The sequence below is a fragment of the Cucumis sativus genome, chromosome 1 (genome assembly GCF_000004075.3).
Source record: "Cucumis sativus cultivar 9930 chromosome 1, Cucumber_9930_V3, whole genome shotgun sequence".
Classification (NCBI taxonomy): Eukaryota; Viridiplantae; Streptophyta; class Magnoliopsida; order Cucurbitales; family Cucurbitaceae; genus Cucumis; species Cucumis sativus.
The window spans coordinates 14,611,861-14,635,993 of NC_026655.2; the positions used below are offsets into that span (position 1 = coordinate 14,611,861).

At 34.9% G+C, this 24,133-nt stretch overlaps 2 protein-coding genes across 3 annotated transcripts; one reads left to right on the plus strand and one right to left on the minus strand.

The window, feature by feature from the left end:
- Positions 1 to 2,056: 2,056 nt before the first annotated feature.
- Positions 2,057 to 2,645, plus strand: LOC116404129. Its single transcript, XM_031886379.1, has 2 exons — positions 2,057 to 2,245; positions 2,364 to 2,645. Exons 1-2 carry the CDS (start codon positions 2,057 to 2,059, stop codon positions 2,643 to 2,645), a joined length of 471 nt encoding a protein of 156 aa, XP_031742239.1.
- Positions 2,646 to 7,159: 4,514 nt separating this feature from the next.
- LOC116402852 (palmitoyl-monogalactosyldiacylglycerol delta-7 desaturase, chloroplastic-like) lies at positions 7,160 to 9,922 on the minus strand. 2 transcript variants are annotated; one of them, XM_031883257.1, is made up of 4 exons: positions 9,610 to 9,922; positions 9,115 to 9,450; positions 8,659 to 8,765; positions 7,160 to 7,420 (listed from the first exon to the last, which is right to left on the minus strand). In XM_031883257.1, the coding sequence occupies exons 1-4, from the start codon at positions 9,886 to 9,888 to the stop codon at positions 7,201 to 7,203; spliced, it is 942 nt and encodes a 313-aa protein (XP_031739117.1). In that variant the 5' UTR covers positions 9,889 to 9,922; the 3' UTR covers positions 7,160 to 7,200. The 2 variants fall into 2 exon arrangements, with proteins under 2 accessions (XP_031739117.1, XP_031739114.1); XM_031883254.1 differs by having other exon boundaries at positions 9,103 to 9,450.
- Positions 9,923 to 24,133: the final 14,211 nt, after the last annotated feature.

A 24,133-nucleotide genomic window follows, 5' to 3' on the forward strand; every position in this document is an offset into this window, starting at 1 on the left:
CCCTTTCCTGTACACTTCTGTAATTTGCAGAGATTTTTTTTTTGGTATGAGTGAACAAAGACATACTTTATTCACCCACTAACCCTCTATATATACCACTTCCTTTGTTGTATTTTATTGTGTTGTTTTTCTTGCTTTCTTCTTCGTGCTTTCTTTATTTGGTATGTAACTTAACTTTGATTTCTTCTTTTGAACTTCTATTTCGCCTTCTTTTTTCTTTTGCGATATCTATGTTAAGTAGATTCTGTTATGTTTAAAGCATATTTGTGGGCTATTACTTTCTTCTTTTTGTGAAGGGTATACCTTCTTATACACAAACTTAGGCACTGCAATAGCATACTTTTCATGATTTTCTTGATCTCTTCTCATGTCCACTGTCCATATTCAGTTTAAGTAATGTTGATGTTTTGTGACTCTTTCATATACGTTTTATGTGTCGATGTTTTATGCTTATTTGGTTGCATTTGTATAGCTATATATGTTTTGCTGCACATCCTATTGTTGCTTCTTTTTGTATTCTTGTTTGTAATAATTGATCAAGTTCGTTACACCGAACGGATTCCATTCCACTAAGGCATAACGTTTTTTTAAATAACACGACCTAAATTGCTCATTCATTTTAATCAATCTTCTTTTTTCAATTTCACCTTGACATTCTTCCAAACAATACGGTACGTAATCGATGCATCTCATCTTTATACTATTTGTACTTGTACTTTTCTTATGTCGGTACACTAATTTCATTTCTTTATTTGCAGGATATCTGACTTCCTACTTCGTTCGTCAGAAGTACGAGGCATTGGCGCTTTATATTGTACTACTTTATTTTCAAATATTGTCAGTTAATACTTTTGCATTCTTCCATATTGTACTTCGGACTTTAGTGACCATATTCGGTAATAAAGAATTCTTTTTTTTTTTCATGATTCCAAATGTAACTGTATTTTTTTATTTGACAGTTTGTTTCAGTTTAAAAAAATGTCTTCATTTTTATAAAAATTTCGTACACAAAGTGTATACCCACACAACCATATCAGTAGTATGAAACTGGAAATCACAATGAATTTATTCAAAGTACAAAAGTTTTTTTTGCAATTTAAAAAATTTGCATAAAATAATGCTATTTTTGGTTGACAAAGCCTATTTTGAACATCAAATGACATTTTCTAGCATTTTATTACTTTTATTTTTTCGTACCAAGGTAAAACATGTAATTTTACCATCAATTTCATTTTCAGAAAACGTGTATAGTTTGTTATAAAATAAATAAAATGACATCAACATTTGTACAAAAATACATTTCCAACTGCAAATAAACAAAATTTTCATGGGCATTTGTAAGCAATTGTAAACAAATACATTTCCAACCCAAAATTTTCACAGACACTTGTAAGCAACTGAAAGGCTTTTTTGAAAATGTGGAAGAAACAATTTTTTTAAAAAAAAAGATAAACAGAAAATAGGGTTGAAACAAGTTTTAAAATAAAAGGAAAAATAATAATACTTTTGATATTAGCCAACTGTTATGATTGACCACATCGTACTTGTTTTTCAAAAAATAGCCAACTGTTTTCTTTCAATATTAGCCACGCTTTTTAAACTGAACAACGTGAATTTCAAACAGTTTGTTTTGGTTTACGGTTCGAACATACTCATACTAGTAACATATTGTTGATGCATAAGTTCATTTTACATAATTATGTTAGAAGTACATAAATATTTATATTAATGTATGCATTTAAGGTATACTAGCATTACAGTGCTAAAAATAGATCGTGAGGTTCGTAGGCGCTACCCTGAAATGGATAACTAAAACATTCGCACTATACTAGCTGTCTTCACATCCACCCATAATCAGTTAGTACTGCTATTGGATGCACTAATGAATGACAATAAGCGGGTGTCCCATACACCTTACGAATTTAGGCATCAAATTAGACAACTATCATACTTTCGTATGATACACTCCTCCGACCTTGTTTGTTGTGAAAGTACCAGAATGGACAGACGAACTTTTTCCATTCTATGTCACTTACTAAGGACGATTGTTGGTCTGATGTCGACCGAAATCGTCGATGTCAAGGAGATGGTCGCCATGTTTCTGCATGTATTGGCACATGATGTCAAGAATAGAATCATCCAGCGGGATTTCGTGCGATTAGGAGAGACTGTTTCCCGTCACTTTAACCTCGTACTGTTGGTGGTGTTGCGATTGCACGATGAGTTGTTGAAGAAACCCCAGCCAGTGACTAACACACGCACTGATTCAAGATGGAGTTGCTTCGAGGTCCGCATATTACTATATCCCGTTACTTATCAATCACCACTTCCAGTGACTAACTGGGTGGTATTTCATTCTGCAGAACTACCTTGGGGCATTTGATGACACGTACATCAAGGTGAACGTGCCGCAAACCGATAGGCCTAGGTATAGAACACGTAAGGGAGAAGTTGCCACAAACGTCCTCGGTGTGTGTGATACGAAAGGCGACTTCATCTTCGTATTGGCTGGTTGGAAAGGATCTGCAGCAGATTCACGCATTCTTCAAGATGCTATTGCACAACCAAATGGGCTGCATGTTCCTCAGGATAATCAAATGTTTTATGCCTCGAACATATACTTCCTACAACGTCAAGCAAATTAGTTCAATCTGACGCATTCATAACAGGTTATTACTATCTATGCGACGCCATATATCCCAATGCAGAGGGATTTCTAGCTCCCTATAGAGGACAAAGATACCACTTGAAAGAGTGGCGAGGAGCGGGAAATGCCCCTGCCACCGCAAAAGAGTACTTCAACATGAAACATTCTACCGCTAGGAATGTTATTGAACGAGCGTTCGAGTTGTTGAAGGGTCGATGGACAATCCTGATAGAACTAAGTCATGCACAGCGGAAAAAGAATCGAATTTCTACCCTAATTGCCACAATTAACATGTAACCATAAACTAATCAAATTAGGGTTTTAAGAAGTATTACCTTTGAAGCTTACAAAAGGTTTGATGTCTTCTTACCAATTCTACCCGAGACCACCACTAGTACTCAACTGCTATCCTCTAGACAAAGAACCGGGTTGTGGGACCCAATTTTGGTGTAGAAAGTAATGGAGATAAAATGAGATTGGAAGCTTTCTTTTTTCTTTTGTTGAGATTATGAAAATGATAAAAGAGGCAAAAGTCCTTCAACATTTGAAAACATCTCTATTTATAGCCTAATTACATGCAAAAATGCATGCAATTCAATTGCCAAATCTCAACACCTAATATTCCACTAACAATTAGTGGAACTTAGTGGGCTAGGTGTCTATATCTCATATAGCCACATATCCCACTAAGAGTTAGTGGGATTATCCAACAAAATGTTGGATTTTCCCACTAACTTAGTCCAAGGGTAAAATGGTCATTAGATTTTTCTAGTCAAAAGTCAAACTTTGACTTTTCTAAGTCAAAAGTCAATATTTTGACTTTTTACCATTTTGTCCGTCTTGACTAATTCCAACCTCCCGAGCATGAATCCGCATTCATTTTTCCAAAATTCAAATCACATTTGAATATAAGGCCGGTCAAAGTTTGACTTTTCAAAGTCAAAAGTCAACATTTTGACTTTTTACTATTTTTGACCAATTCCGAGCTTCTTAGTATGAATCCGCATTCATACTTATAGTATGTAAAACATAAAGCTCTATTTCTAATTAGAAGACCGACGATTATATCACTGTATATGTCGGTTTTCCTTTCTTCTCCCTATTCGAACAATTCGACTTATTTCATCACACTGTTCTAAGTTTAATCCATATGAGCTAGCAGAGGAACCTAATGGACCTATAGATCATGGGCTCCAACGATTCAAGATTAACTAGCTAAACTCTTTTAAACCGAGTTAATCAACATTCGTTAACTAACGGGTCATTCCACTAAAGTCCCGTAGTTGCACTCCCCTCACTATAGATATATTTGTGTCCATTTGATAAAACCATAATCAGTAAGTTAATCCTTCACAGGTTGCTCGTAACCTTGGCTGGGTCAAAATACCGTTTTACCCCCAAGATTACATCTTGCTCCTTAAGTCCCACTAATCCACTATTGAACAATTGGTTTAAGGTTCAACCTATAAACTTAATCCCTCTCGGGCCAATGAGAGGGTGGGGCCCCTTGTTCAAGACTTGGATTCAGTGCTTAAGAGAGCAACCTATCTACTAACCCTAAAGCGGGTAGGAGTGAATTCCATCTTGTACCCTATGTTCCCAGCTATCCACCCGATCTTACCCCTGAAATGGGAGGCTTATTGGGCCAACGCTGATGAGCTGCCCTCACCTATGCAGATCTAAGGATAATCTCGTATGAACAGGAGTTCATAGTTAACTCAGGATTAAGACTAAGTTACCTAGGTCATCAATAATTGAGATAGTCAGTTTTAAACAGTAAACGGTGTTATAACGTAAAAATGACTAATTCATGGTTCAGTCTTATGTAAACATTTTACATAGGATGCCCCCACTTTCATGTCTCTACATGAACGATTAGGATCACATCGTTTGTACTACAAAGTGGGCCGCATCCATAGTCTCTCAAAATAAGGCGCCCAACCTTTATTTCATATACTATAGACTATTTAGGCTATATACTCGAACTTGATCCACGTTTATGTTTACACATAAAGTTCAAGTTTATTCAAAAAATAGCCTTGGAACTTTGATTTATTGGATTTAAGATTATAATATTTAATTTCTCAATAACAACTTTATTGAATAGAATATGATTTACAAACTACGAGTTTTAGGACAAAAAATTCCAACAAATCTTTCCTGGCAAGTTGTACTATCCCGTGCAAATTCAATGTCGAACAATTCTAGCGTGTTGCCCACTACACAAGCTCATCAACCACGAGATGACGAATGTCAATTTCGTTGATGAAGGAGACTCCACCTACGCCACGATTGGAGGTGATGACATTCAGTTCGTTGAGAACTCAAACGAATGGACGCAGTGGAGGGATGATTTGGCCGTAGAGATGTTCAATGAATGGCAGTTTCGTAACGAATAGGCTTTCGTGTCGATTTCGTATTCCTGTACTTGTATTTAGTTAGTATTGGGTGTGTCTTCCTGTACGCTTGAATGTATGCATGCAGTATGAAAAACGAATTTGAGAATTTTGCCTTCTTGTGTATTTTAATAATTATTCCTTCTTGTTTATTGAAGGTACTTAAACAAATGCATGGTTGTATGATTGTCAGTATGGCAAGTTCATCACGTGCTTCTAAGTGTGTATGGATGAAGGAGGAGGAGGCAACCCTCGTCGCGTGTATGGTCGAGTTGGTGTCTGCTGATGGATCGAAGTCAAACAATGGCACAACTTCTGCGAATGATGGTCGCGAAGTTGCCGGGATGCAATGTACATGCGACCAAAGTGATCGACTGTCGCATAAAGACGTTGAAGCGCTCATACCAGGCAATCACAGAAATGCGCGGCCCGTCATGCAGTGGGTTTGGTTGGAATGACGATGCGAAGTGCATCGTTGTTGAGAACGAGTTATTTGACAACTGGGTCATGGTATGTGAAAAGTCTAATATTTGATTTTTCTTTCCTATGCAGAGTCATCCTACAGCGAAGGGGCTGCTAAATAACCCTTTCCCATATTACGACGAGTTGGCGTATGTATTCGGGAAAGATCGTGCAACGGGCGCCCATGCAGAGACCTTTGCCGATGTCGGATCCAACGTTCCTCTTGGGTTTGAGGAATTTCCTCACGTGGATCTCAATGATATGGAAATTCCTTCCATGTCCAGCCATAGGTTTAACATGTCACAAGACGACATCGCACGACCAGGTCGAGGAACCGATAATAGGACGACTTCAAGCGGCTCGAAGCGTAGGCGGGGAGGGCAGACTTCGAAAACAGCTGATGTCATTAAGGATGTCATGGCTCTTCAAACTGACCAACTGAGACTCATTGTAGAGTGGTCGCACGATTGGCACTGGAGGATGAAAGCAGGGTCCGTAGAGAGGTGGTTCGCGCATTGCGTGTCATACATCAGCTCAGTAGGTTGGACATGGCACAATGTAATCAAATACTAATGAACAATTTAACGGACATGAAGGGTTTCCTCGAACTGTCAGATGAGGAGAAGCTTGACTACTGCACGATGCTCATACGAGGTGCTAGCTGATTGTTTGTTTTACTTGCACGGAGTATTGTTATGTTTTCTGTTTATGTTTGTACCTGTTAACTGCTTTTGATTGGTGTTTTCGAATGATATTGCTAGTTATTTGTTTTTGTTTTCATATATTTGAACTAGTAAAATGAATGTGACGTAATTTAATTTTCATCTTCAAAATTTCCAAATAATTCACTTTGACCATTGGATTTTAAATATGAATTTGCTAAAAAAATTAATTAAATAATAAATATATCACATCACTACAAATACAACACTTCCCCCAAACACATCTTATCATAACCCTACCCATATAAACACTACCCCCAAACACATCTTATCATAAAACTATCATAACATTACCTAAATAACTCTTCCCTCAAATACATCTTATCATAACACTATCATAACACTACCCACATAACCTTTCCCCCAAACAACTTTTATCATAAAACTAGTTTTATCATAACACTAGTTTTATCATAACACTAGTTTTATCATAATACTAGTTTTATCATAACCCTAACCCTTCCATAACTCAACCCTTCCCCAAACGGCCCCTTAAACCTTTTCAATATAAACTTATTTTCAAAATTAAATGCTTCAAAAATTAATCCAAATTACATAACTTTAAATTAAATTTTCTTCACTCGGTAAATATATGCAATAGTCTATTTTTTAACACATAAGTAATACCACATAAATATATGCTATACACACACAATAGTTTACACATTGAAAAAGAAGAAATAGTTATATGTAGGAATTCTTAATCTAAAGTTCATCTGCTTATATTTATTATCTTAGTCAACCCTAATGTCTAGTCATTTAAAAGATTTAAAGATAGCCACCCCACCTTCTATATTTAAAAGTTACAAAGTCTTGCTGCCAGAAGACTAAAGCAAATATATTTTTCAAAATTTTTAAGGACTGAACCCTAGGTTTTTATAAATTTGAAAACAAAATGAACCAGACCTTAATTTTTATTCTATTCTTGAACATTTGTGGAAGAAAATTTATTTCTATTTAAAAGCGATCATTCTCAAAGTTCTTTTCTTTTGGTTTGGTCCAAAGCTTGTAGTCTTTGCTTGTGAGATTGAGAGGGTACTTTAACCTCAGTTGCTAATCCAATGACTTGAAGAAACCAAATAATGTACCAACAAATGTCGATCTGCCACCATTCAAGTCCTTGTCTGGCTGAATACTCGAATGCATGATGGTTATTATGCCAACTTTCTCCAAGTGTAAGCAAACACATCCACCTAAAAACAAACAAAAAATATTGTGTTAATTAATTAATTTGCAACATAGAAAGGCTTTAGCTATAATGTGGAGTTAGCTTTGTTTACTTTAGAAACACAACATTCAACGATTGTCTATTCCAATTCACTAATGATATATATGCTATATATGTCATCTGGTCACGATTGTCTATTCCAATTCACTAATGATATATATGCTATATATGTCATCTGGTCTAATATGGATGTAAAGCTTCGTGTTGTGGAAATTATTATCTTGAAAGCAAATTTGGTGGGAATCATTTATGTCAATTGCTCTCTAAAGTTAACACAATACCCACTTCGAACGTGCATTCGTCGGAGAAGGAATTGAAATAGAGGAAAAGCTCTTCTTTATTAAAAAAAGAAAAAAAGAATGATTAGGAAGATGGAATTAGAATCAATAAAATAATAAAATGTTTAGATTTAGTTATTATATAATTGAAATTACAGATCCAAGTTTAATTTCATAACATTTAAAGAAAGAAAAAGAATAAAAATAAACAAAAATACGTGTTTCTCTCATTTTCGCCTCAGTACAAGTACCTGAATATTTTAACGAAGCAACAGCCTACCTATGAGGGAAGATCCTTTACTATTGCAAGTTAGTCCAAGAACTCTCATATTTTTATGCTCTCCTCCCAACCCTTAAACCTTTTAGGTGGCTTTTTTCGAAGTGTGAACTGTTATGGGTTACGTAACTATGAACCATTCAAGACATAAACTAGTTAATATATGCTGATTTCTTTTTCCTTTTAAACTACAATTAGAGATATATGAAAGATTATTTGTAATTTTAAAAGAGTTGGATAATCAATTTTTCTACCACTAACTACAGTTATGACATTGGAAGATATCATTGATAATTTTTTTAAAGATTAATCATTGATAATTTTTTTAAAGATTAATCATTGATAATTTTTTTTAAAATTAATCATTGATATTATCAAAGCCTCGCATTTATTGTATTATTTGTTGACTAATGAATTTTTCACACGTTAACTAATATGATTAGTAGCCGTTTATTTTATAAATGACTTATATTTATACTTTGTTTAAGAAACTACTTTTTAAAATGTTTTTCTTAATTTGGTTGGCATATATTAACCACTTAAATTTACCGTATTTAAAGAATATTAATAGCTAACTAAAATAAAGGTCACAACTATATGAAGATGAAGATAAAATGAAAAAATATATATATACAAAAGCACTTATACCAAGTATTTTTAGACAAATCTCCAGTGTTCCATGGTTGATTTCCAAATGTATGACATATTGAATTCAACATAAAGGTCACATGTAGGAATGCTATGGTCCTCACAAACTGCAAAACAATGAATCTTATTTATAATAATATAAAGTATCATATGCTTGCTTCATTTATAAGTTCAAATAAAAATATATATTCAAATATAAAAATACTTGTTTCAAGCGATAATAACGTTGTAAATATATAGAAATATAATAAAATTATGTCATTGTTTATAAATGAGTAACATTGATTGATGTCTATCGCTGTCGTCTATTATTAGTGGTAGATGATAATTGTAGTTTATATGTGTATATAACTATTTCATTGTCGATAACAATAGTATTTTATTATATATCTATAAATATTTTGATTAATTTTGTTAATAAATAAATAAGTAATTTTATTTTACCATTCCCCATACAAGAAAAGGTGTTCCTCCAACCGCATAAAGAAGGATTGCAAGAGCAAGTTGATGAAGAAAATAAGTTTTGCGAAGAAACCTATAGAAGGACTGTTTCTCCAAGTCGCCAACATTATTTGGTCTTCCATACTTTAAAACCAATGTGAAGATGGTTTTATCTGTATCTTTATGATCAATAAAATACTGTGGACAAACTCTTTTAGTCAAAGCATTGGAATCCAAAAGCCAAGTGAAATAACTAAACCAAAATCCTTGAATAGGACTATGTGGATCATTTTTTGTATCAGCAAATTGATGATGACATCGATGTGTACTCACCCAATCGATTGGATCACCCTAAAATTTAAAAAAAAAAAACAGTAAGTATAATATGTTTTAGTTTCTTTTAGAATATAACATTGAAACTACTTACAAAAGTAGATACATTAGAACGTCTCTCAATATTTTTTTAATGTCAAATAAGAAAGAAAGAAGAAAGTATTAAGAATATCAAACCTGAAAAGCGAGAGCTCCACAATATGCAAAAAAGTATTCGAGCCATTTGGAGAGTCTGAAACTTCTATGTGAAAGATTTCTATGATACGAAATATTGATTCCAAAAAAACTGAAGAAGTATAACAGAGTAGCGACCCAAAATGCATTCCAATTGAAATGGAAGGGTGCAAGAATACAAATGAAGTGCATAATAACAAAAAGAGCTGCCATATATTTGTCTCTGTTTGTCCATTTTCTCTCCCCAAATGGGATTTGATCAGCCTTCACCATTGTATCCATTAGCAAGCCAAGGTTTTGCTCTTGTTTGAGCTAATTTTAACAATCAATCGTAGCGTGAAGTATATAGTGCATTTGAAATCCTAATATAATAATTTCGAGCTGTACTTCCAATTAATTAAATCTACCAAACGCGTTTAAATCGTTAATAATATTTTATAGGTCAATTATTCCACAAAATCGTTTAATTTTTGTTTTAATGTATTATATATATATATATATATATATATATATATATATATATATATATATATATATATATATATATATATATATATGAATATCAATTAAATTATGATTTAACCTATCTTTAACCTATCTTTCAATTAGATTTAGATTTTCAAATTAGTTAAATAATCTTTCAATTATTTTACATAAGTTAATTAAATCATCTTTCAATATTGTTTTAACTGGCAAGAAAAACTCTCCACGTAGTACTCTTAGAACAAAATTTGAAGTTGATGACGTACTAGAAAAACTCTCCAAATGTTATTAATATATGTACAAAAGTTAAAGCCGCATAGGGGAATTATCGAAAGTAGGAATTTGATAAAATATTTATAACATATAGCAAAATTTTTAGATTCTATCAATAATAGATATTAATAGACAACTAATATGTTTCTATAAGTAATATTGATAGACGGTTATAGAAGTCTAATTTCTATCGTGAATAAATATTTTAGTTTATTTTATTACTTAAAAAAATGCATCAAATGAATATTCGAAAACTTAAACTATATACTACATATACTAATAAAAGAAAAAACCATCATTTTCCACGTTAGGAGAAAACAAAATGGAATATTTCATTAATACTTGTAGTCAACTCGATGATTCGTTATATCTTCTATTTCATATCTAATTACCACGGGAGAATATACCAAACCAACTACTTATCCATATAATAATATTATTAGCAATCTCTCGAATATAAAAATATTCAATTCATCATATATATATATACACTATAAATTAAAATATTTGATAAGAAGATCATTTTGTGATATAAAAAATTATGATAAGTTAATTTTGTATGATACACAAACATAAATGTTGCAATTTGTCAACCCTTTAAAGTAGATGTGGACAAGATGATTTTTTAATAAAAAAAATGGTTATTTTTTTATTTAATGTTTTTGAAACAATTTTTAACTAATGGTTGATTTGTCCCTAACTTATATAATTCTTAAAATTACCAAAACGCTTCAAAAGTGATCTGCTTTACTTCCTTTATGGTGTTATGGCTATCACAGTAGTGTCATCTCCAAACATAATAGTTGTTTGTCCAACTTCGACCACAATCATGAACCAACTTTGTTGTTGATCACCATCCATGTTTGACAACCTCCAAACACCCCTACTACCAGCCAACTTTGACAACTACCCGCCACCACTTCACATTGATAATCACTATTTTCAATTATTTGTTTATCGTGCTCCTTTGTTGTAATTTACAATTAATAAAAAAAAAATTACATATTTAACAAAACAGTTTATTTTTAATAAAAATATTTTTCTAAAAAAATGAAAAACTCATAAATGTTTTCATTTTCAACCGTTGTTAGGAAAGCTTAAAAAATATATATATGATTTTCTTGTGGTCTTTTAGGCTTTTTTTTTTTTTTTTTTTTAGTTTTTGAGTTTATTCTATTTGATTTTAGTATGATCTTAGCTAAGTATCTTTATATTTGATAAATTTTAAAATGAGTCGTTCAACGTTAACTTTTATTAGAATTAATTAAATAATATAAAAATATCCAAATTAAAAATAAGAAACAAAATGTAAATTTATTTTCAAAATTTTAGAAAAGTATACGTAAATCATCAACTATGTAAGATATTGGATAGTACGTGGTTGGTTATTATAGGGTTATTATAGTTTATATTTAAGACGTAGATTACTTTAGTTTAACTTATAAAAGTACGTGTTTGAAGTGTAAACTATTTTACTTAAAGAAAACATTAAATACAGTTGTTAGTAGTAAATATTATAGCAAATGATGGTTTTGAGTTATTAATGTTGAAACTAAATAATATTTACTTTGTTATGGTTTTAGATAGTTTTTGTCCCAAGTAATCCTTATAACATTTTCAGTATATGTTACTCTTCCATTCCTTTTTATTTGTACTCGATGTTTCGATTTTAATCTAAAATTTTGAAGTCTAATAACAAAATTCAAAAGCAGAAGAATAATAAATCCAAAATTTATATTATCTTTTAATTAAGAAAATTTATTTTAAATAACAAAATACTGAAAATATTTACAAATACAACAAAATATCACATTCTATTTGTGATCGATCTCTATAGATCTATATATGTCATGATAATAATCTATCGTTGATCACATATTTGCTATATATTTTATTATATTTGTAAATATTTTAATTTATTTTATTATAATTAAAAATAACTCTACGAGCAAATGTTAAAATTTGTTTGATACTATTAAGTTAATGAAACTTCGACAAATCAAAATCAACCCTTCAAATCCAAATAAGATATAGAATTAAGTTTTAATATACTTTTTTAATCTTACATCTTTTTAAATATCACACGTGGTCAATATATTTATGATTTTACATAAGATATAAAATATATATTATATATTATAAAGACATGTGCTTGATAGCGGCGAGGCGAAGAGGTTGACAAAATGTTGCACGCTACAGCTATTAGGTTATCGAAGGAGAAGACCCTTTTGTCTTCTTTTCTCTTTTTCTTTTAATGCATACAAACCGATGCCTATTTATAAATAATAATAATCACCCTATTCCTCCTATACGCTCATGTCCACTACTAGGCGTAGTGCCTCAACTTGAGTAGTTGACTTTTGATGGCTCTAATAAAACATCAAAAATCTCTTTCCTTAGGCCTCTAACAAATCTCTCAGCTCCAGCAGCTTCAGTCCCAACTAATTTAAGGGAAAAAGCGGAACAACATATCAAACTCCATGTTGTACTGCTTAACTGTCATCTGGCCTTGCTACAGGTCTAGGAACTCCTAACGCTTGGCATCCTTGATGTCTGAAGAGAAAAACTTGGGGTAGAAGCTTTCCTTGAACTGGTCTCATGTAATCTAGTTGACATCTCTACTAAGCATCCTTTCTATTGACTGCCACCAGGTGGCACCTCTCTCTTTGAGCAGGAACATTGCACATTGAACCTTCTGGTTGTCAAGGATTCTCATGTAACAGAAGATGGTTTCCAAAGAAGATAACCACAATTCCACCTTGGTGGGGTCCTCCAATGATCCATTAAAGGTTTTCAATTCCTACTTCCTGAAATCACATATATACTTAGCCTCGACTGACAATTGTGTCGGTAGGTTCTGTGGTGCAACTGGAGTCTGAGTAAGGACTACTTGGACACCTCTGTCACAATGTCTCTAAATCTGTGCTTCAATTTAGTTGGCATGGTGATCAAATCCGGGTTGGTGATGGGTGCAATGATGTTGGCAACTTGCTCAGCAAGCTGATTACGCCAGCTCCTTTGCCTCTCTGATCACTCCTTTGAGCACCTCTATGTGTTGGCATTTTTCTTAAATTCCACTACCAAATCTTTCACGATTTATTTATAACATTCATGCAATTCTAGTTTAACACAGGCAAGGTCATGTGCATAATCATAACCACACGTATCATAAAAATATAATTTCCGAGTGGTCCGATCCTCTCGAACATACATGTCATAACTGTGAAAGGTGGTGATCCTGAGGGACACCGTGCATATAGGTACACATCCTAATAGCCAAAGCTAACAAAAACGAATAGTCCAAAAAACATGTAACAGTCTACATAAACATGACATGAAACATCAATCATAACAGTCCATATGCACATAATCCAAACACGCATAAACATCACATAAGATCAGTCAACAATTCTTGAAACTTCTCTATGCATTTTAGTGCTGTCAATACATGCAAGCTTTTACAATTTTCATTTGAGCGTTCAGTAGTAGAATCTCTTACTTGAGATTAGCTAAAACAATATTTCATTAAATTTTTCTTAATTAAATTAAATCCTAAACAAGAGGGAAGTTTTTTAATAACCTTAGTTAACAAAAAAAATTACCAATGACTAACCTTCAAATTCTCCCAAATTAACTTACACACCCATCACTTTGAGATTTCAACATTCTTCCTTAGATATATATTTTAAAATGGAGTCAATAGAAGTTAAATATATTATTTTTTCCGACAGCATGCATAACGGTGTCAGAAGAAGTTAAATATATTAAAAAAATTATAAATTTTTCTCAATGCCATGCATAACAACGTCGGGAGAAGTTAAATATATTAAAAAAATTATAAACTTTTTTTAATGTCATGCATAACATCATCGGAAGAAGTTTATATTAAATATATTAAAAGAAATTATAAACTTCTTCCCACACCATGCATAACGATGTCAAAAGATGTTTGTAATTTTTTTATTAAATTTACTTATACTAATGTAGCCGTATGTCACGTCGAAGTTGTCAACCTTTCCCGATAGAGCTTCTACAGCATTGGAAGAAGCTTTTTCTCTCCCCATCACTTATCTTGATGTCTGTGTTGTACATCGGAAAATACATATTTTCTTATAGTGAAGGTTTTGGCTCATTTAAGCCATGTTTTTCTAAATGGTGTAGAAGGAGCCTTTTTATAGACAACTTTTGGGCGAAAAACAAGTCACATAACTCCAAATACTACTTTTGTAAACAAGTCACATAACTCCAGCTACTGCTTTTGTCTTCTAGTGAATCTCTTCTCACATGATCATTTGGTATTTTCGCCAATTTTAGTTGTATCAATGTCGAAAGCAGCCTTTGTAAACAATTCACTAGCTTCTTCTTTTTGTTCTTTAGTCTGCGTTAAAACTCTAAAAAGGGTGAAACAAGCATGGATGCTTATGCAAAGTGTATTTCTAAATATTTGTGCATTTTCAACATAAACTACGTGTTTTGATATACTTCTTCTATATTTTGGCTTCACTATTCTATATAAAAGGCCACAATAACTTGTATTTTTACAAGTTATCACAAACCAAGGCCTATTTATAAATAATAATAATCATAATACTTTATTATTATTGTTATTATTTACCTTTTCATTTTCCTTATTGAAATAAATAACTTTCCACTTTCTTCTATTTCATCAATAAACCCAATCAAATCAACCTCACTCATCATAATTATTTATCTTCTAATAAGTAATTATATTTCGACAAATATAATTACTTTTACTTAGTTTTCCATATTAATTATAGGGTTTTTTCAAAAATATAACGTAGCACGAAAATATTTACACCATATATAATAAGTTTGAAAAAGAAAAAAACTCACAAGTCTACAACGTGAAATAACAAAAATACCTCTCGGTCACACATTGTCACACCACGCCCCGCAACCATGTGAGACGCGGTATGACTATAAGCATTTTTTACTTGTTAAATGCCAACTCATCTTTAGGTCCTTAAGCTTTGCTAAACGCTTGATGACTTCACACTTCAACTTAAATTCATACTTTAGGCAATAAAGCACTTAACACAACAAAAATAATATAAACTATTCTTTTATTAACCCGAAATCATGTGTTTTACAGCTTTTAACACAATACATAGGAAATAACTCAAACTTTAAACTAAACGACTGACAATCTCTTCTTGTCTAGTAGCTTCTCATCCTTTCCTTACTTTGGCCTTAACGCCTGAACAAAACACCTGAGGAGTGAAAAACTTAAAACATAAGTCACGAGACTCAGTGAAGAATTTTAGGGAAAACCTTTTCGGAATACATTTCATAAACATCATCATTTCATATCAAATCACGTAAACACATCTTTTCACATAAACACACATTAGTCCCAAATAATCCTTTCGTCAAGAACTTGAATCATTCTCTATGCCAAGACTCATCATATCGCGTTTAGACTATAGTGATATCATTTTCATAAACAGTACATCCAAGAATATCCTTATCCAATCCATGTTGCATAAGCCGCCTAACATAATACATGTCTTTTATGCATTAGCCGACTTCATTCCACCATGCAGTTCTTTTTTACATGGTATCCTTTACCCCTTATGTGTACATAACAGTTAGCTCAATGACTGGAAGAAGACTAATTAATGGTTTGAACATAGTTTCACATTTATAAAACATACTTTATACATACATAAAACATCATTTGAAATATATTTAAGATATTTCAAATACAAAACATCTTTTCAAATCAACAATAACTTAAAGAAAACTTTTCATGTAAATAACACTTTTATAAGAAACCACTCACCACTACTTGTTTTTCCTTCTCATAGATTGCCTAGATCAGCTTTTCCTCTTGACACTTAGGGTCAACTCAACACTTCACTTCCTTTTTTATTTCCTACACCAAACTTCTTATTAATCTAACTCCATCATCTATTTATACCAATTCCAAAAAAGATGAGCCATCCATAGTTCTTTTAATAACTCGTCAGCTTTTATTGTTACTGGTACACGTATAAACTTCACGTTTAACCTAAACATTATTAGCTCTTAACCTTACACATAAATCCTTGTCAAATCAAGTTAGACATCGCCCTCGCCTAATTTCATTCTGCGAAGAATTCCAATCGCCTACTAATTCTTAAACGCAACATGTCTTATCGCGTCATCTCATTTACCCCATGAACTAACTCAACACCAAGTTATTATCGCATCCTTCATTCAAAATGTCTTCTTCAAAACATTTGGTTATATTTTTACCTCTTTCCTTAGGTACACGTCTCACATACTGTAAGCTCTCTTTCCGATTTCTTGTATTGGTTATTTATTTTAATAATTCCTAAGTTGTGAGAACCAAGTTTAAATTCATTTTTCAAATTTTTATGGTTTACTTTTTTAATAAGAAAATTTGAAACTTTGTTAGGTATTTGAAAAGAGTAACATAAAGGAAAAGGTGACTTTATTTTTTAAGCAAGAGGCAATTTTGTAAATTTTCATATATTATTAGCAAAAAAATTGGGGGGAGAAAGAGGAAAGAAAAATCTAGAAATTTCACGAGCAAGCATGCAAGCCCTCTTCTCTTCGAGCCATTCACCTTCGTCATTGGGTTCTCTTTCAATTTTTGCCTGCCACACTTACGTCGCTTCCACAAGCTTCAAATCAGCCACGAGCGGTGCATGGCCTCTATGTTGTTCGTCAAGCCAACACTGTCAGCTACGCTGCTCGTTCCTTCATGTTATCTAGCATCCGCGCTGCACCTCTATTCTTCATTTATTGATGTGTCGTTCGACTCACCAGACGACGACCTGCACACCAACGACAAAACCCAGCCACGTCGTCCTTCACACCAGTCACAAGTCGGTTCTCTGATGCCTCCCCTACAATTATCGTGCATGGTAGCTCGCCAGAGATCAAGTCAATCACCATCTATATCCCTTCTTCATTTAAATCCAATTTTTAGAGTAAGATTCCTTCGGTTCGAGGTTGTATTTTAGGTGTTTTTGAATACCCATTGAGTTTCGACTTGATTTTCTCATTATCCACTACTTTTTTATGCTAGATTCGAGTTGTAGAAGAGTTTGAATTGCTGTCCAGCCATTCGAAATCTCGAAATTAGGTGTTTGGCACAACTTGGGTAAGATTTTAAGCTTTTTGTCGATCTTGAGTATCCATCTAATCTTAGTGCTAGTATCGAGTAAACCATGGTGGTGGATGCTTGATTTTGAACTTAGAAGGTGGTTAGGATGTTGTCTGTTGAAGTTAAGAGTAATTTAGTTAGTTCTTGACAAGTTTTGGACTAATTTAAGTGAATTTCCTTTGAATCTTACATGCCCATTTAATCTAAGCATTTAGATTAGATTACTCATAAGACCCGGGTTTTAAAGTTGAATGTTAGAGGTCAAGAAAGGACTTTCTTCTAGCTTTGGAGGTCGTTGGGTGTTGTTTCTAAATATTTGAAACATAAATTATTTGAGTGATCTTAGAAAGTCTTTACGTTTGACTCGTGGTAATATAATGTGTATAAATCTCAAGCATCATCGATAGTGGGGATAAAAGCGTATCTACATGAAAGACTTGTTGAATTTGAACTAAGTCGGTTGCTCATGGGGTTAAGTATCTAGATTTCATGTCCAAGGATTCAGGTGTGAAAAGTTTTATTCTAATCCTTGGCACTTTGTAAATTCAAGGACCTTAGAAGCATTGAATAGATTTTGGTGACTTAATGAAGTATTTTAGACCTAGTTGATGTAGCCTCATGTCTTGTGAAGATAACTAAAAGACTTTGATCATTGCTTCAAGCCAAATTACTGTGGAAAAAGCGTATAACCCTAGGGGATCGAGTTATTGACTATGAGTGACTCATTTTCAAACTTTCTTTGTACATATACATGTTATTTTATGATATCGTTTGATTACCATGACTTAAACTTGTTATAACTATGCTTTCGTTTATATTTAAACGGTGTGTTTATGTATCGTGATTTTAAGAATATTTATGACTTGGATTTTATAAAAGCAGGTTTCAAGTTCTTGTTTTCATTTATACTTAAATAGTGTGTTTATTCATCACGATTTTAAGAATGTGTATGGCTTGAACTTTGTAAAATTGTGTTTCAAGTTTTTTATTATACGGTGATTTCTCTAATGCTAGGTGAATGTGTTTTCATAGTGCCACCTATAGTTGTCAAGGGGTTGTAAGGCTGAAAGAGGTCATGATCGAAGATCCAGGAACTTGAGCCTAGGTGAGGACATAGATGGAGGATGTGATTTTAGCTTCAGGCCTAGTTCAACCCATGGTGGTGGCTTTATGTGCTAAGCATGTTTTTCTTATGGATATGGATCACGTGTGAGCTATTTTGGGACGTGTATTTAGTATGCTATCATGGTTGGATTAGATGGAGATTGTTATTGTGGTAGGTGTTAAGTATGCGTGAGCTCCGTTTGGCCACGTGTTTCCTCATGGATATGGATCACGTGTGCACTATTTCAGGTCATGTATTTAGTATACTATCATGGTTATATTGGATGGAGGTTGCTATCGTGGGGGTACTAAATATGCGTGAGCAAGTTTTGGTCGCATGATTCCATGGTCATGTGTAAGCTATCATTGGCCAATTCCATGGTCATGTGCAAGCTATCCTTGGCCATGTGCGACCTATCCTTGGCCGTACAGGTTTGTTGGTTTGATTGGTGGTTATGTAACGATGACGTTTCAACTGTTATTTCATTATTGAGACATATTTACACATTTTCTTTTTTGGCATGTTTTATTAGTTCTTGCTTCTTAGAAACTTAACACTCACCGAGCTTTCAACGTTTTCTTCCCCCTCCCTCCAAGTAGTAATCAAGGACCAAACATTGCTTGAATCCCCATCATCATTTGTAGGCCTTCACTTTGTATGTATATAGTTAATTTTTGTATTGCATCATGGGGTGTTTAGATGTAACAAGGGTGACGCTAAAATGCATAAAAAAACCAAACAAGTTTTGATTCTAGACTTCTTCATCGTCTTTTGTAAAAATTGGATTGAAACTGAGAACCTCCAACCCTACCTTGCTCAATAATCACACATGCACACAAAGATAGTGTAGCAACTGTCCAAACTCAATCTGAAACGAAATCTGATTGGCAAGGGAAAGTCCAAGCCGCAAATGCAAAGTCCAAGCGGCAAGGGGAAGCGGAAGAGGGAAGAATGCAAAGGGCTTGCATGTTCACTGAGACGAGTCACTGAACATGCAAGCAACAATTTCGGAGGCAAGGTGGAATCCCAGCTATTCAATGAAATTGAAAAGGGAAACCATTTTGTCTTAGAGGCAATGTAGTGGAGCGAAGCAGTCAACAAAACTTTGAAGAACAGAGAGTGGGAGAGAAATAAAATACAGTGCAAGACGGATTTTTTTCCCCGCAAGAAAACGAACACTAAGGACAACCGATTAAGGAACAGGTTGAAGAGGAGTTGGCAGAAAAAAGGGAGAATTTTTTTTTCTGACAATGAAACCAAACGACAGTGTGGTTGAAGACGATTCAAGAGATGACGAGATGATTTTGTATGAAAATCGAAAAAAGATTAAACAAGTTGAGGAAAGGATGAAGGGGGGATGAGGAGAGGTTAAAGACAAGTTGAGAAGGGATGAACATGCGTTGAGGGGAAAAAGATTGTGCGTTGTCGTGAAGGGTTAATGAATGAGGAATGGAAGATTAGGGATAAACCGGGGATTATGAAAACCCTAAAACTAGGGTTTCCATAATTTGGACCCCAAACTTAGGTTAGGGTTATTATAACCCAACCCCATAGTGATTATTTGGGGCCCAAACAACCTCCAAAGTATTTTTGTTTGTATTACTTTATGCTAAAAAAAATTATAATGAAATTTTTTGTGTTAGTAGGTTTTGAGGGTGGAAATTAAAGTAATTTTATTTTAATGTTTTTTAAAATAATTAGATTTTTAAATGTGGTTAGAATCTTGATTTTTTTAAAATATTAGATTTTTAAATAATTAATAATATTAATGTAAATAAATTCTGTAAATTAGGTTTAGTTAATTTGGGTAATTACCCTTGTATAAATACACAACTTTGGTCAATAAACATGGGAATATTCTTCAGTATATTCTTCAACATGGTATTAGAGCTAGGGTTTTGAGGCTCCATCTCAATCGCCGCCGCCGTCGCCGCCGCCAACCACCCGTGAACGCCTCCATCCCGAATCGTCTCGATACCTCCAGGAAGAGCTGCGTCCCGAATCGTCTCCATCCCGCATCCTCATCTCGCGCCTCGCAGCTGTTCCGCCACATCTCGACACCGTCTCCGTCATCCTCGTCGCGCCGATTAGTCGCAGCCTCGATCTGTCTCAGGTGTCCATTTCCGCTCCGATCTGTCTCCATCCGCGAAGCGCCTGTCTACGCCGCTCCGATCTGTCTCCATCCGCGAAGTGGATCTACGCCGCTCCGATCTGTCTCCATCCGCGAAGTGCAGTCGCAGCCTCGATCTGTCTCAGGTGTCCATTTCCGCTCCGATCTGTCTCCGATCTGTCTCGAATCTACGCCGCTTCGATCTGTCTCCGATCTGTCTCCGCTCCGATCTGTCTCCATTCGCGAAGTGCAGTCTAGGTTGTGCTTCACCCTTGCAGTTCGCCGTCTCCGCTCCGATCTGTCTCAAGCCGAGCCGTCTAGGTCCTCGCCGCCGCATGTGCTTCACCCTTGCAGTTCGTCGTAACCCAGATCCGTCGCTGCAATCGTCGGTCGGTTCGTGAAGCAAGCCATACGCGTCACCTTGCAGCAGTCGTCCAGATCTGCGTCGCCGTGCCCATTCCTTTCCTCTCCGTTCGTGAAGACCTGCTGCGCAATCTCTGTCTCCGTCAAGGCAAATCTCAGCCGCCAAATACAGTAAAACCCAAATCTGACGAATCCAGTCACGATTCAGTCAAAACTCGGCCGAAAATCCGCATTGTTAACCTCAAAATCAAAATGGAGAGAGACCATATCTTTAGACCCATTTCTACAATACTTGATGGTACAAATTATATCACATGGGCAAATCAAATGAAAAGTTTTTCTTATTGGAAGAAAACTATGGCGCATTGTAACTGGCGACATCACCAAACCAACTGCAAAGGAAGGGGATAACACATTCATTGAACGTCTCGAAGATTGGGACAGTAAAAATCATCAAATTATCACCTGGCTTGGTAACACCTCTATTCCCGCTATACATGCACAGTTTGATGCCTTTGATGATGCTAAAATATTATGGGATTTTTTGTCTACACGCTTCAAGTCTATTGGTTTAGCCCATTATTACCAACTGCACAGTACACTTGTAAATCTAAATCAAGATATTGGTCAGTCTGTTAATGAATATTTGGCAGTTCTTCAACCCATTTGGACTCAACTTGACCAAGCGAACATCAGCAAAGATCATCTTCGCCTTATTAAAGTCCTTATGGGATTACGTCCAGAATATGAATCTGTTAGAGCTGCTTTACTACACCGGAATCCCTTACCCTCATTAGATGCAGCTATTCAAGAAATTCTGTTTGAAGAAAAGCGTCTTGGCATCAACTCTACTAAACAATCTGATGTTGTCCTTGCCAGCACATACACTCCCAACAGAGCCGCAAATATGTTTTGTAAGAATTGTAAGCTCTCTGGTCACAAATTTAGTAACTGTCCTAAAATAGAGTGCAGGTACTGCCATAAACATGGCCACATTCTGGATAACTGCCCTACCAGACCACCCCGACCTCCTGGCACTTCCACAAAAGAGAAAATTTTTACCAAACATGGTTCCTCATCTGTTGTTGCTGCGACCTCGGATGATTCATCCCTCATTCAGATAAGTGATCTTCAGAGCTTATTGAATCAACTAATTTCATCATCCTCCGCTCTGGCTGTTTCATCAGGTAATCGATGGCTTCTTGATTCTGCCTGTTGTAATCATATGACCTCTGACTCTTCTCTTATGTCTACTTCTAGCCCTACAAAATCTTTACCTCCTATTTATGCTGCTGATGGTAATTGTATGAACATCTCTCATACTGGTACCATTGATACTCCCAGTGTACATCTTCCCCATACTTACTGTGTTCCTAACCTGACCTTTAATCTAGTGTCTGTTGGTCAATTATGTGATCTTGGCTTAAATGTTTCATTTTCTCCCAATGGTTGTCAGGTTCAGGATCCGCAGACGGGACAGACGATTGGAACGGGTCGCAAAGTGGGAAGATTGTTTGAGCTCACATCACTTCGGGTTTCATCTCCTTCTTCCATCTCTGCTTCGGTCACTGATTCTGACACATATCAGTGGCATCTTCGTCTTGGTCATGCTTCCTCTGAAAAACTTCGTCATTTAATTTCTGTTAACAATTTGACTAATCTTACTAAATTTGTTCCTTTTAATTGTTTGAATTGCAAACTTGCTAAACAACCTGCCTTATCTTTTTCTCAATCCATCTCTAATTGTGATAAACCTTTTGATTTAGTGCATTCTGATATTTGGGGTCCTGCCCCAATTACTACTGTTCATGGTTATCGCTACTATGTTTTATTCATTGATGACTACTCTCGATTTACATGGATTTACTTTCTAAAACATCGTTCTGAATTATCTCGCACATATATTGAGTTTGCTAACATGATTCGCACTCAATTTTCCTCTCCCATCAAAATTCTTCGCACTGATAATGCTTTGGAATATAAAGATTCCATCCTTCTTTCTTTTCTTTCCCAACAGGGCACTATTGTTCAGCGCTCTTGCCCTCATACCTCTCAACAAAATGGACGTGCTGAGCGCAAACATCGTCACATTCTTGACTCAGTACGTGCCCTCCTTCTTTCTGCCTCTTGTCCAGAAAAATTCTGGGGTGAAGCTGCCCTTACATCAGTATATACAATCAATCGTCTCCCTTCCTCTGTCCTTCAAAACACCTCTCCGTTCGAAAAACTATATGGTATTTCTCCCGACTATTCTAAACTCAAAGTTTTTGGTAGTGCCTGCTTCGTTCTGTTACATCCTCATGAACACAATAAACTTGAACCACGTGCCCGTCTCTGTTGCTTCCTTGGCTATGGCACCGAACACAAAGGATTTCGTTGTTGGGACCCTCTTTCCAACCGACTCCGGATATCTCGGCATGTCACTTTTTGGGAACACACTATGTTCTCTCGTTTGTCCTCCTTCCACACCTCTTTCTCTAGTCCTCAATCTTTCTTTACAAATACATCTGTTGACCTTTTTCCTCTCTCTGAACCCACCTTGGATACTGAGCTTGCACAATCTTCACCTGCTACTGCAAATCTGGATCCACCGTCTGTCTCCGATGATGTTCCTGAATCGCCACCTGCTACTCCTCTTCGTCGCTCTACCCGGGTAAGAGAACCTCCCCCTCATCTCACTGATTACCATTGTTTTTCTACCATTGTTTCCCTTGTTGAACCCACCTCTTATCAAGAGGCCAGTACTAACCCAGTATGGCAGAAAGCAATGGATGAAGAATTACAGGCTCTTGAAAAGACGCACACTTGGGACTATGTTGATTTACCTCCCGGTAAAAGACCCATTGGTTGCAAATGGATTTACAAAATCAAAACTCACTCTGATGGAACTATTGAACGTTATAAAGCTCGGCTTGTTGCAAAAGGATACTCACAAGAATATGGGATTGACTATGAAGAAACATTTGCCCCTGTTGCCCGGATGACATCTGTTCGCAGCTTGTTAGCTGTTGCTGCTGCCAAACAGTGGCCTCTTCTTCAGATGGATGTCAAAAATGCA

Excerpts from the sequence above, each read along its gene's own strand:
- LOC116402852 (XM_031883254.1), bottom strand. The coding sequence starts at position 9,888 with ATGGATACAATGGTGAAGGCTGATCAAATCCCATTTGGGGAGAGAAAA. Across the intron at positions 9,451-9,609 it reads GTGGAGCTCTCGCTTTTCAG|GGTGATCCAATCGATTGGGT; the intron begins GTTTGATATTCT and ends TTTAAATTTTAG. Across the intron at positions 8,766-9,102 it reads CTTTTCTTGTATGGGGAATG|TTTGTGAGGACCATAGCATT; the intron begins GTAAAATAAAAT and ends ATTGTTTTGCAG.
- LOC116404129 (XM_031886379.1), top strand. The coding sequence starts at position 2,057 with ATGTCGACCGAAATCGTCGATGTCAAGGAGATGGTCGCCATGTTTCTG. Across the intron at positions 2,246-2,363 it reads TGTTGAAGAAACCCCAGCCA|AACTACCTTGGGGCATTTGA; the intron begins GTGACTAACACA and ends TTCATTCTGCAG.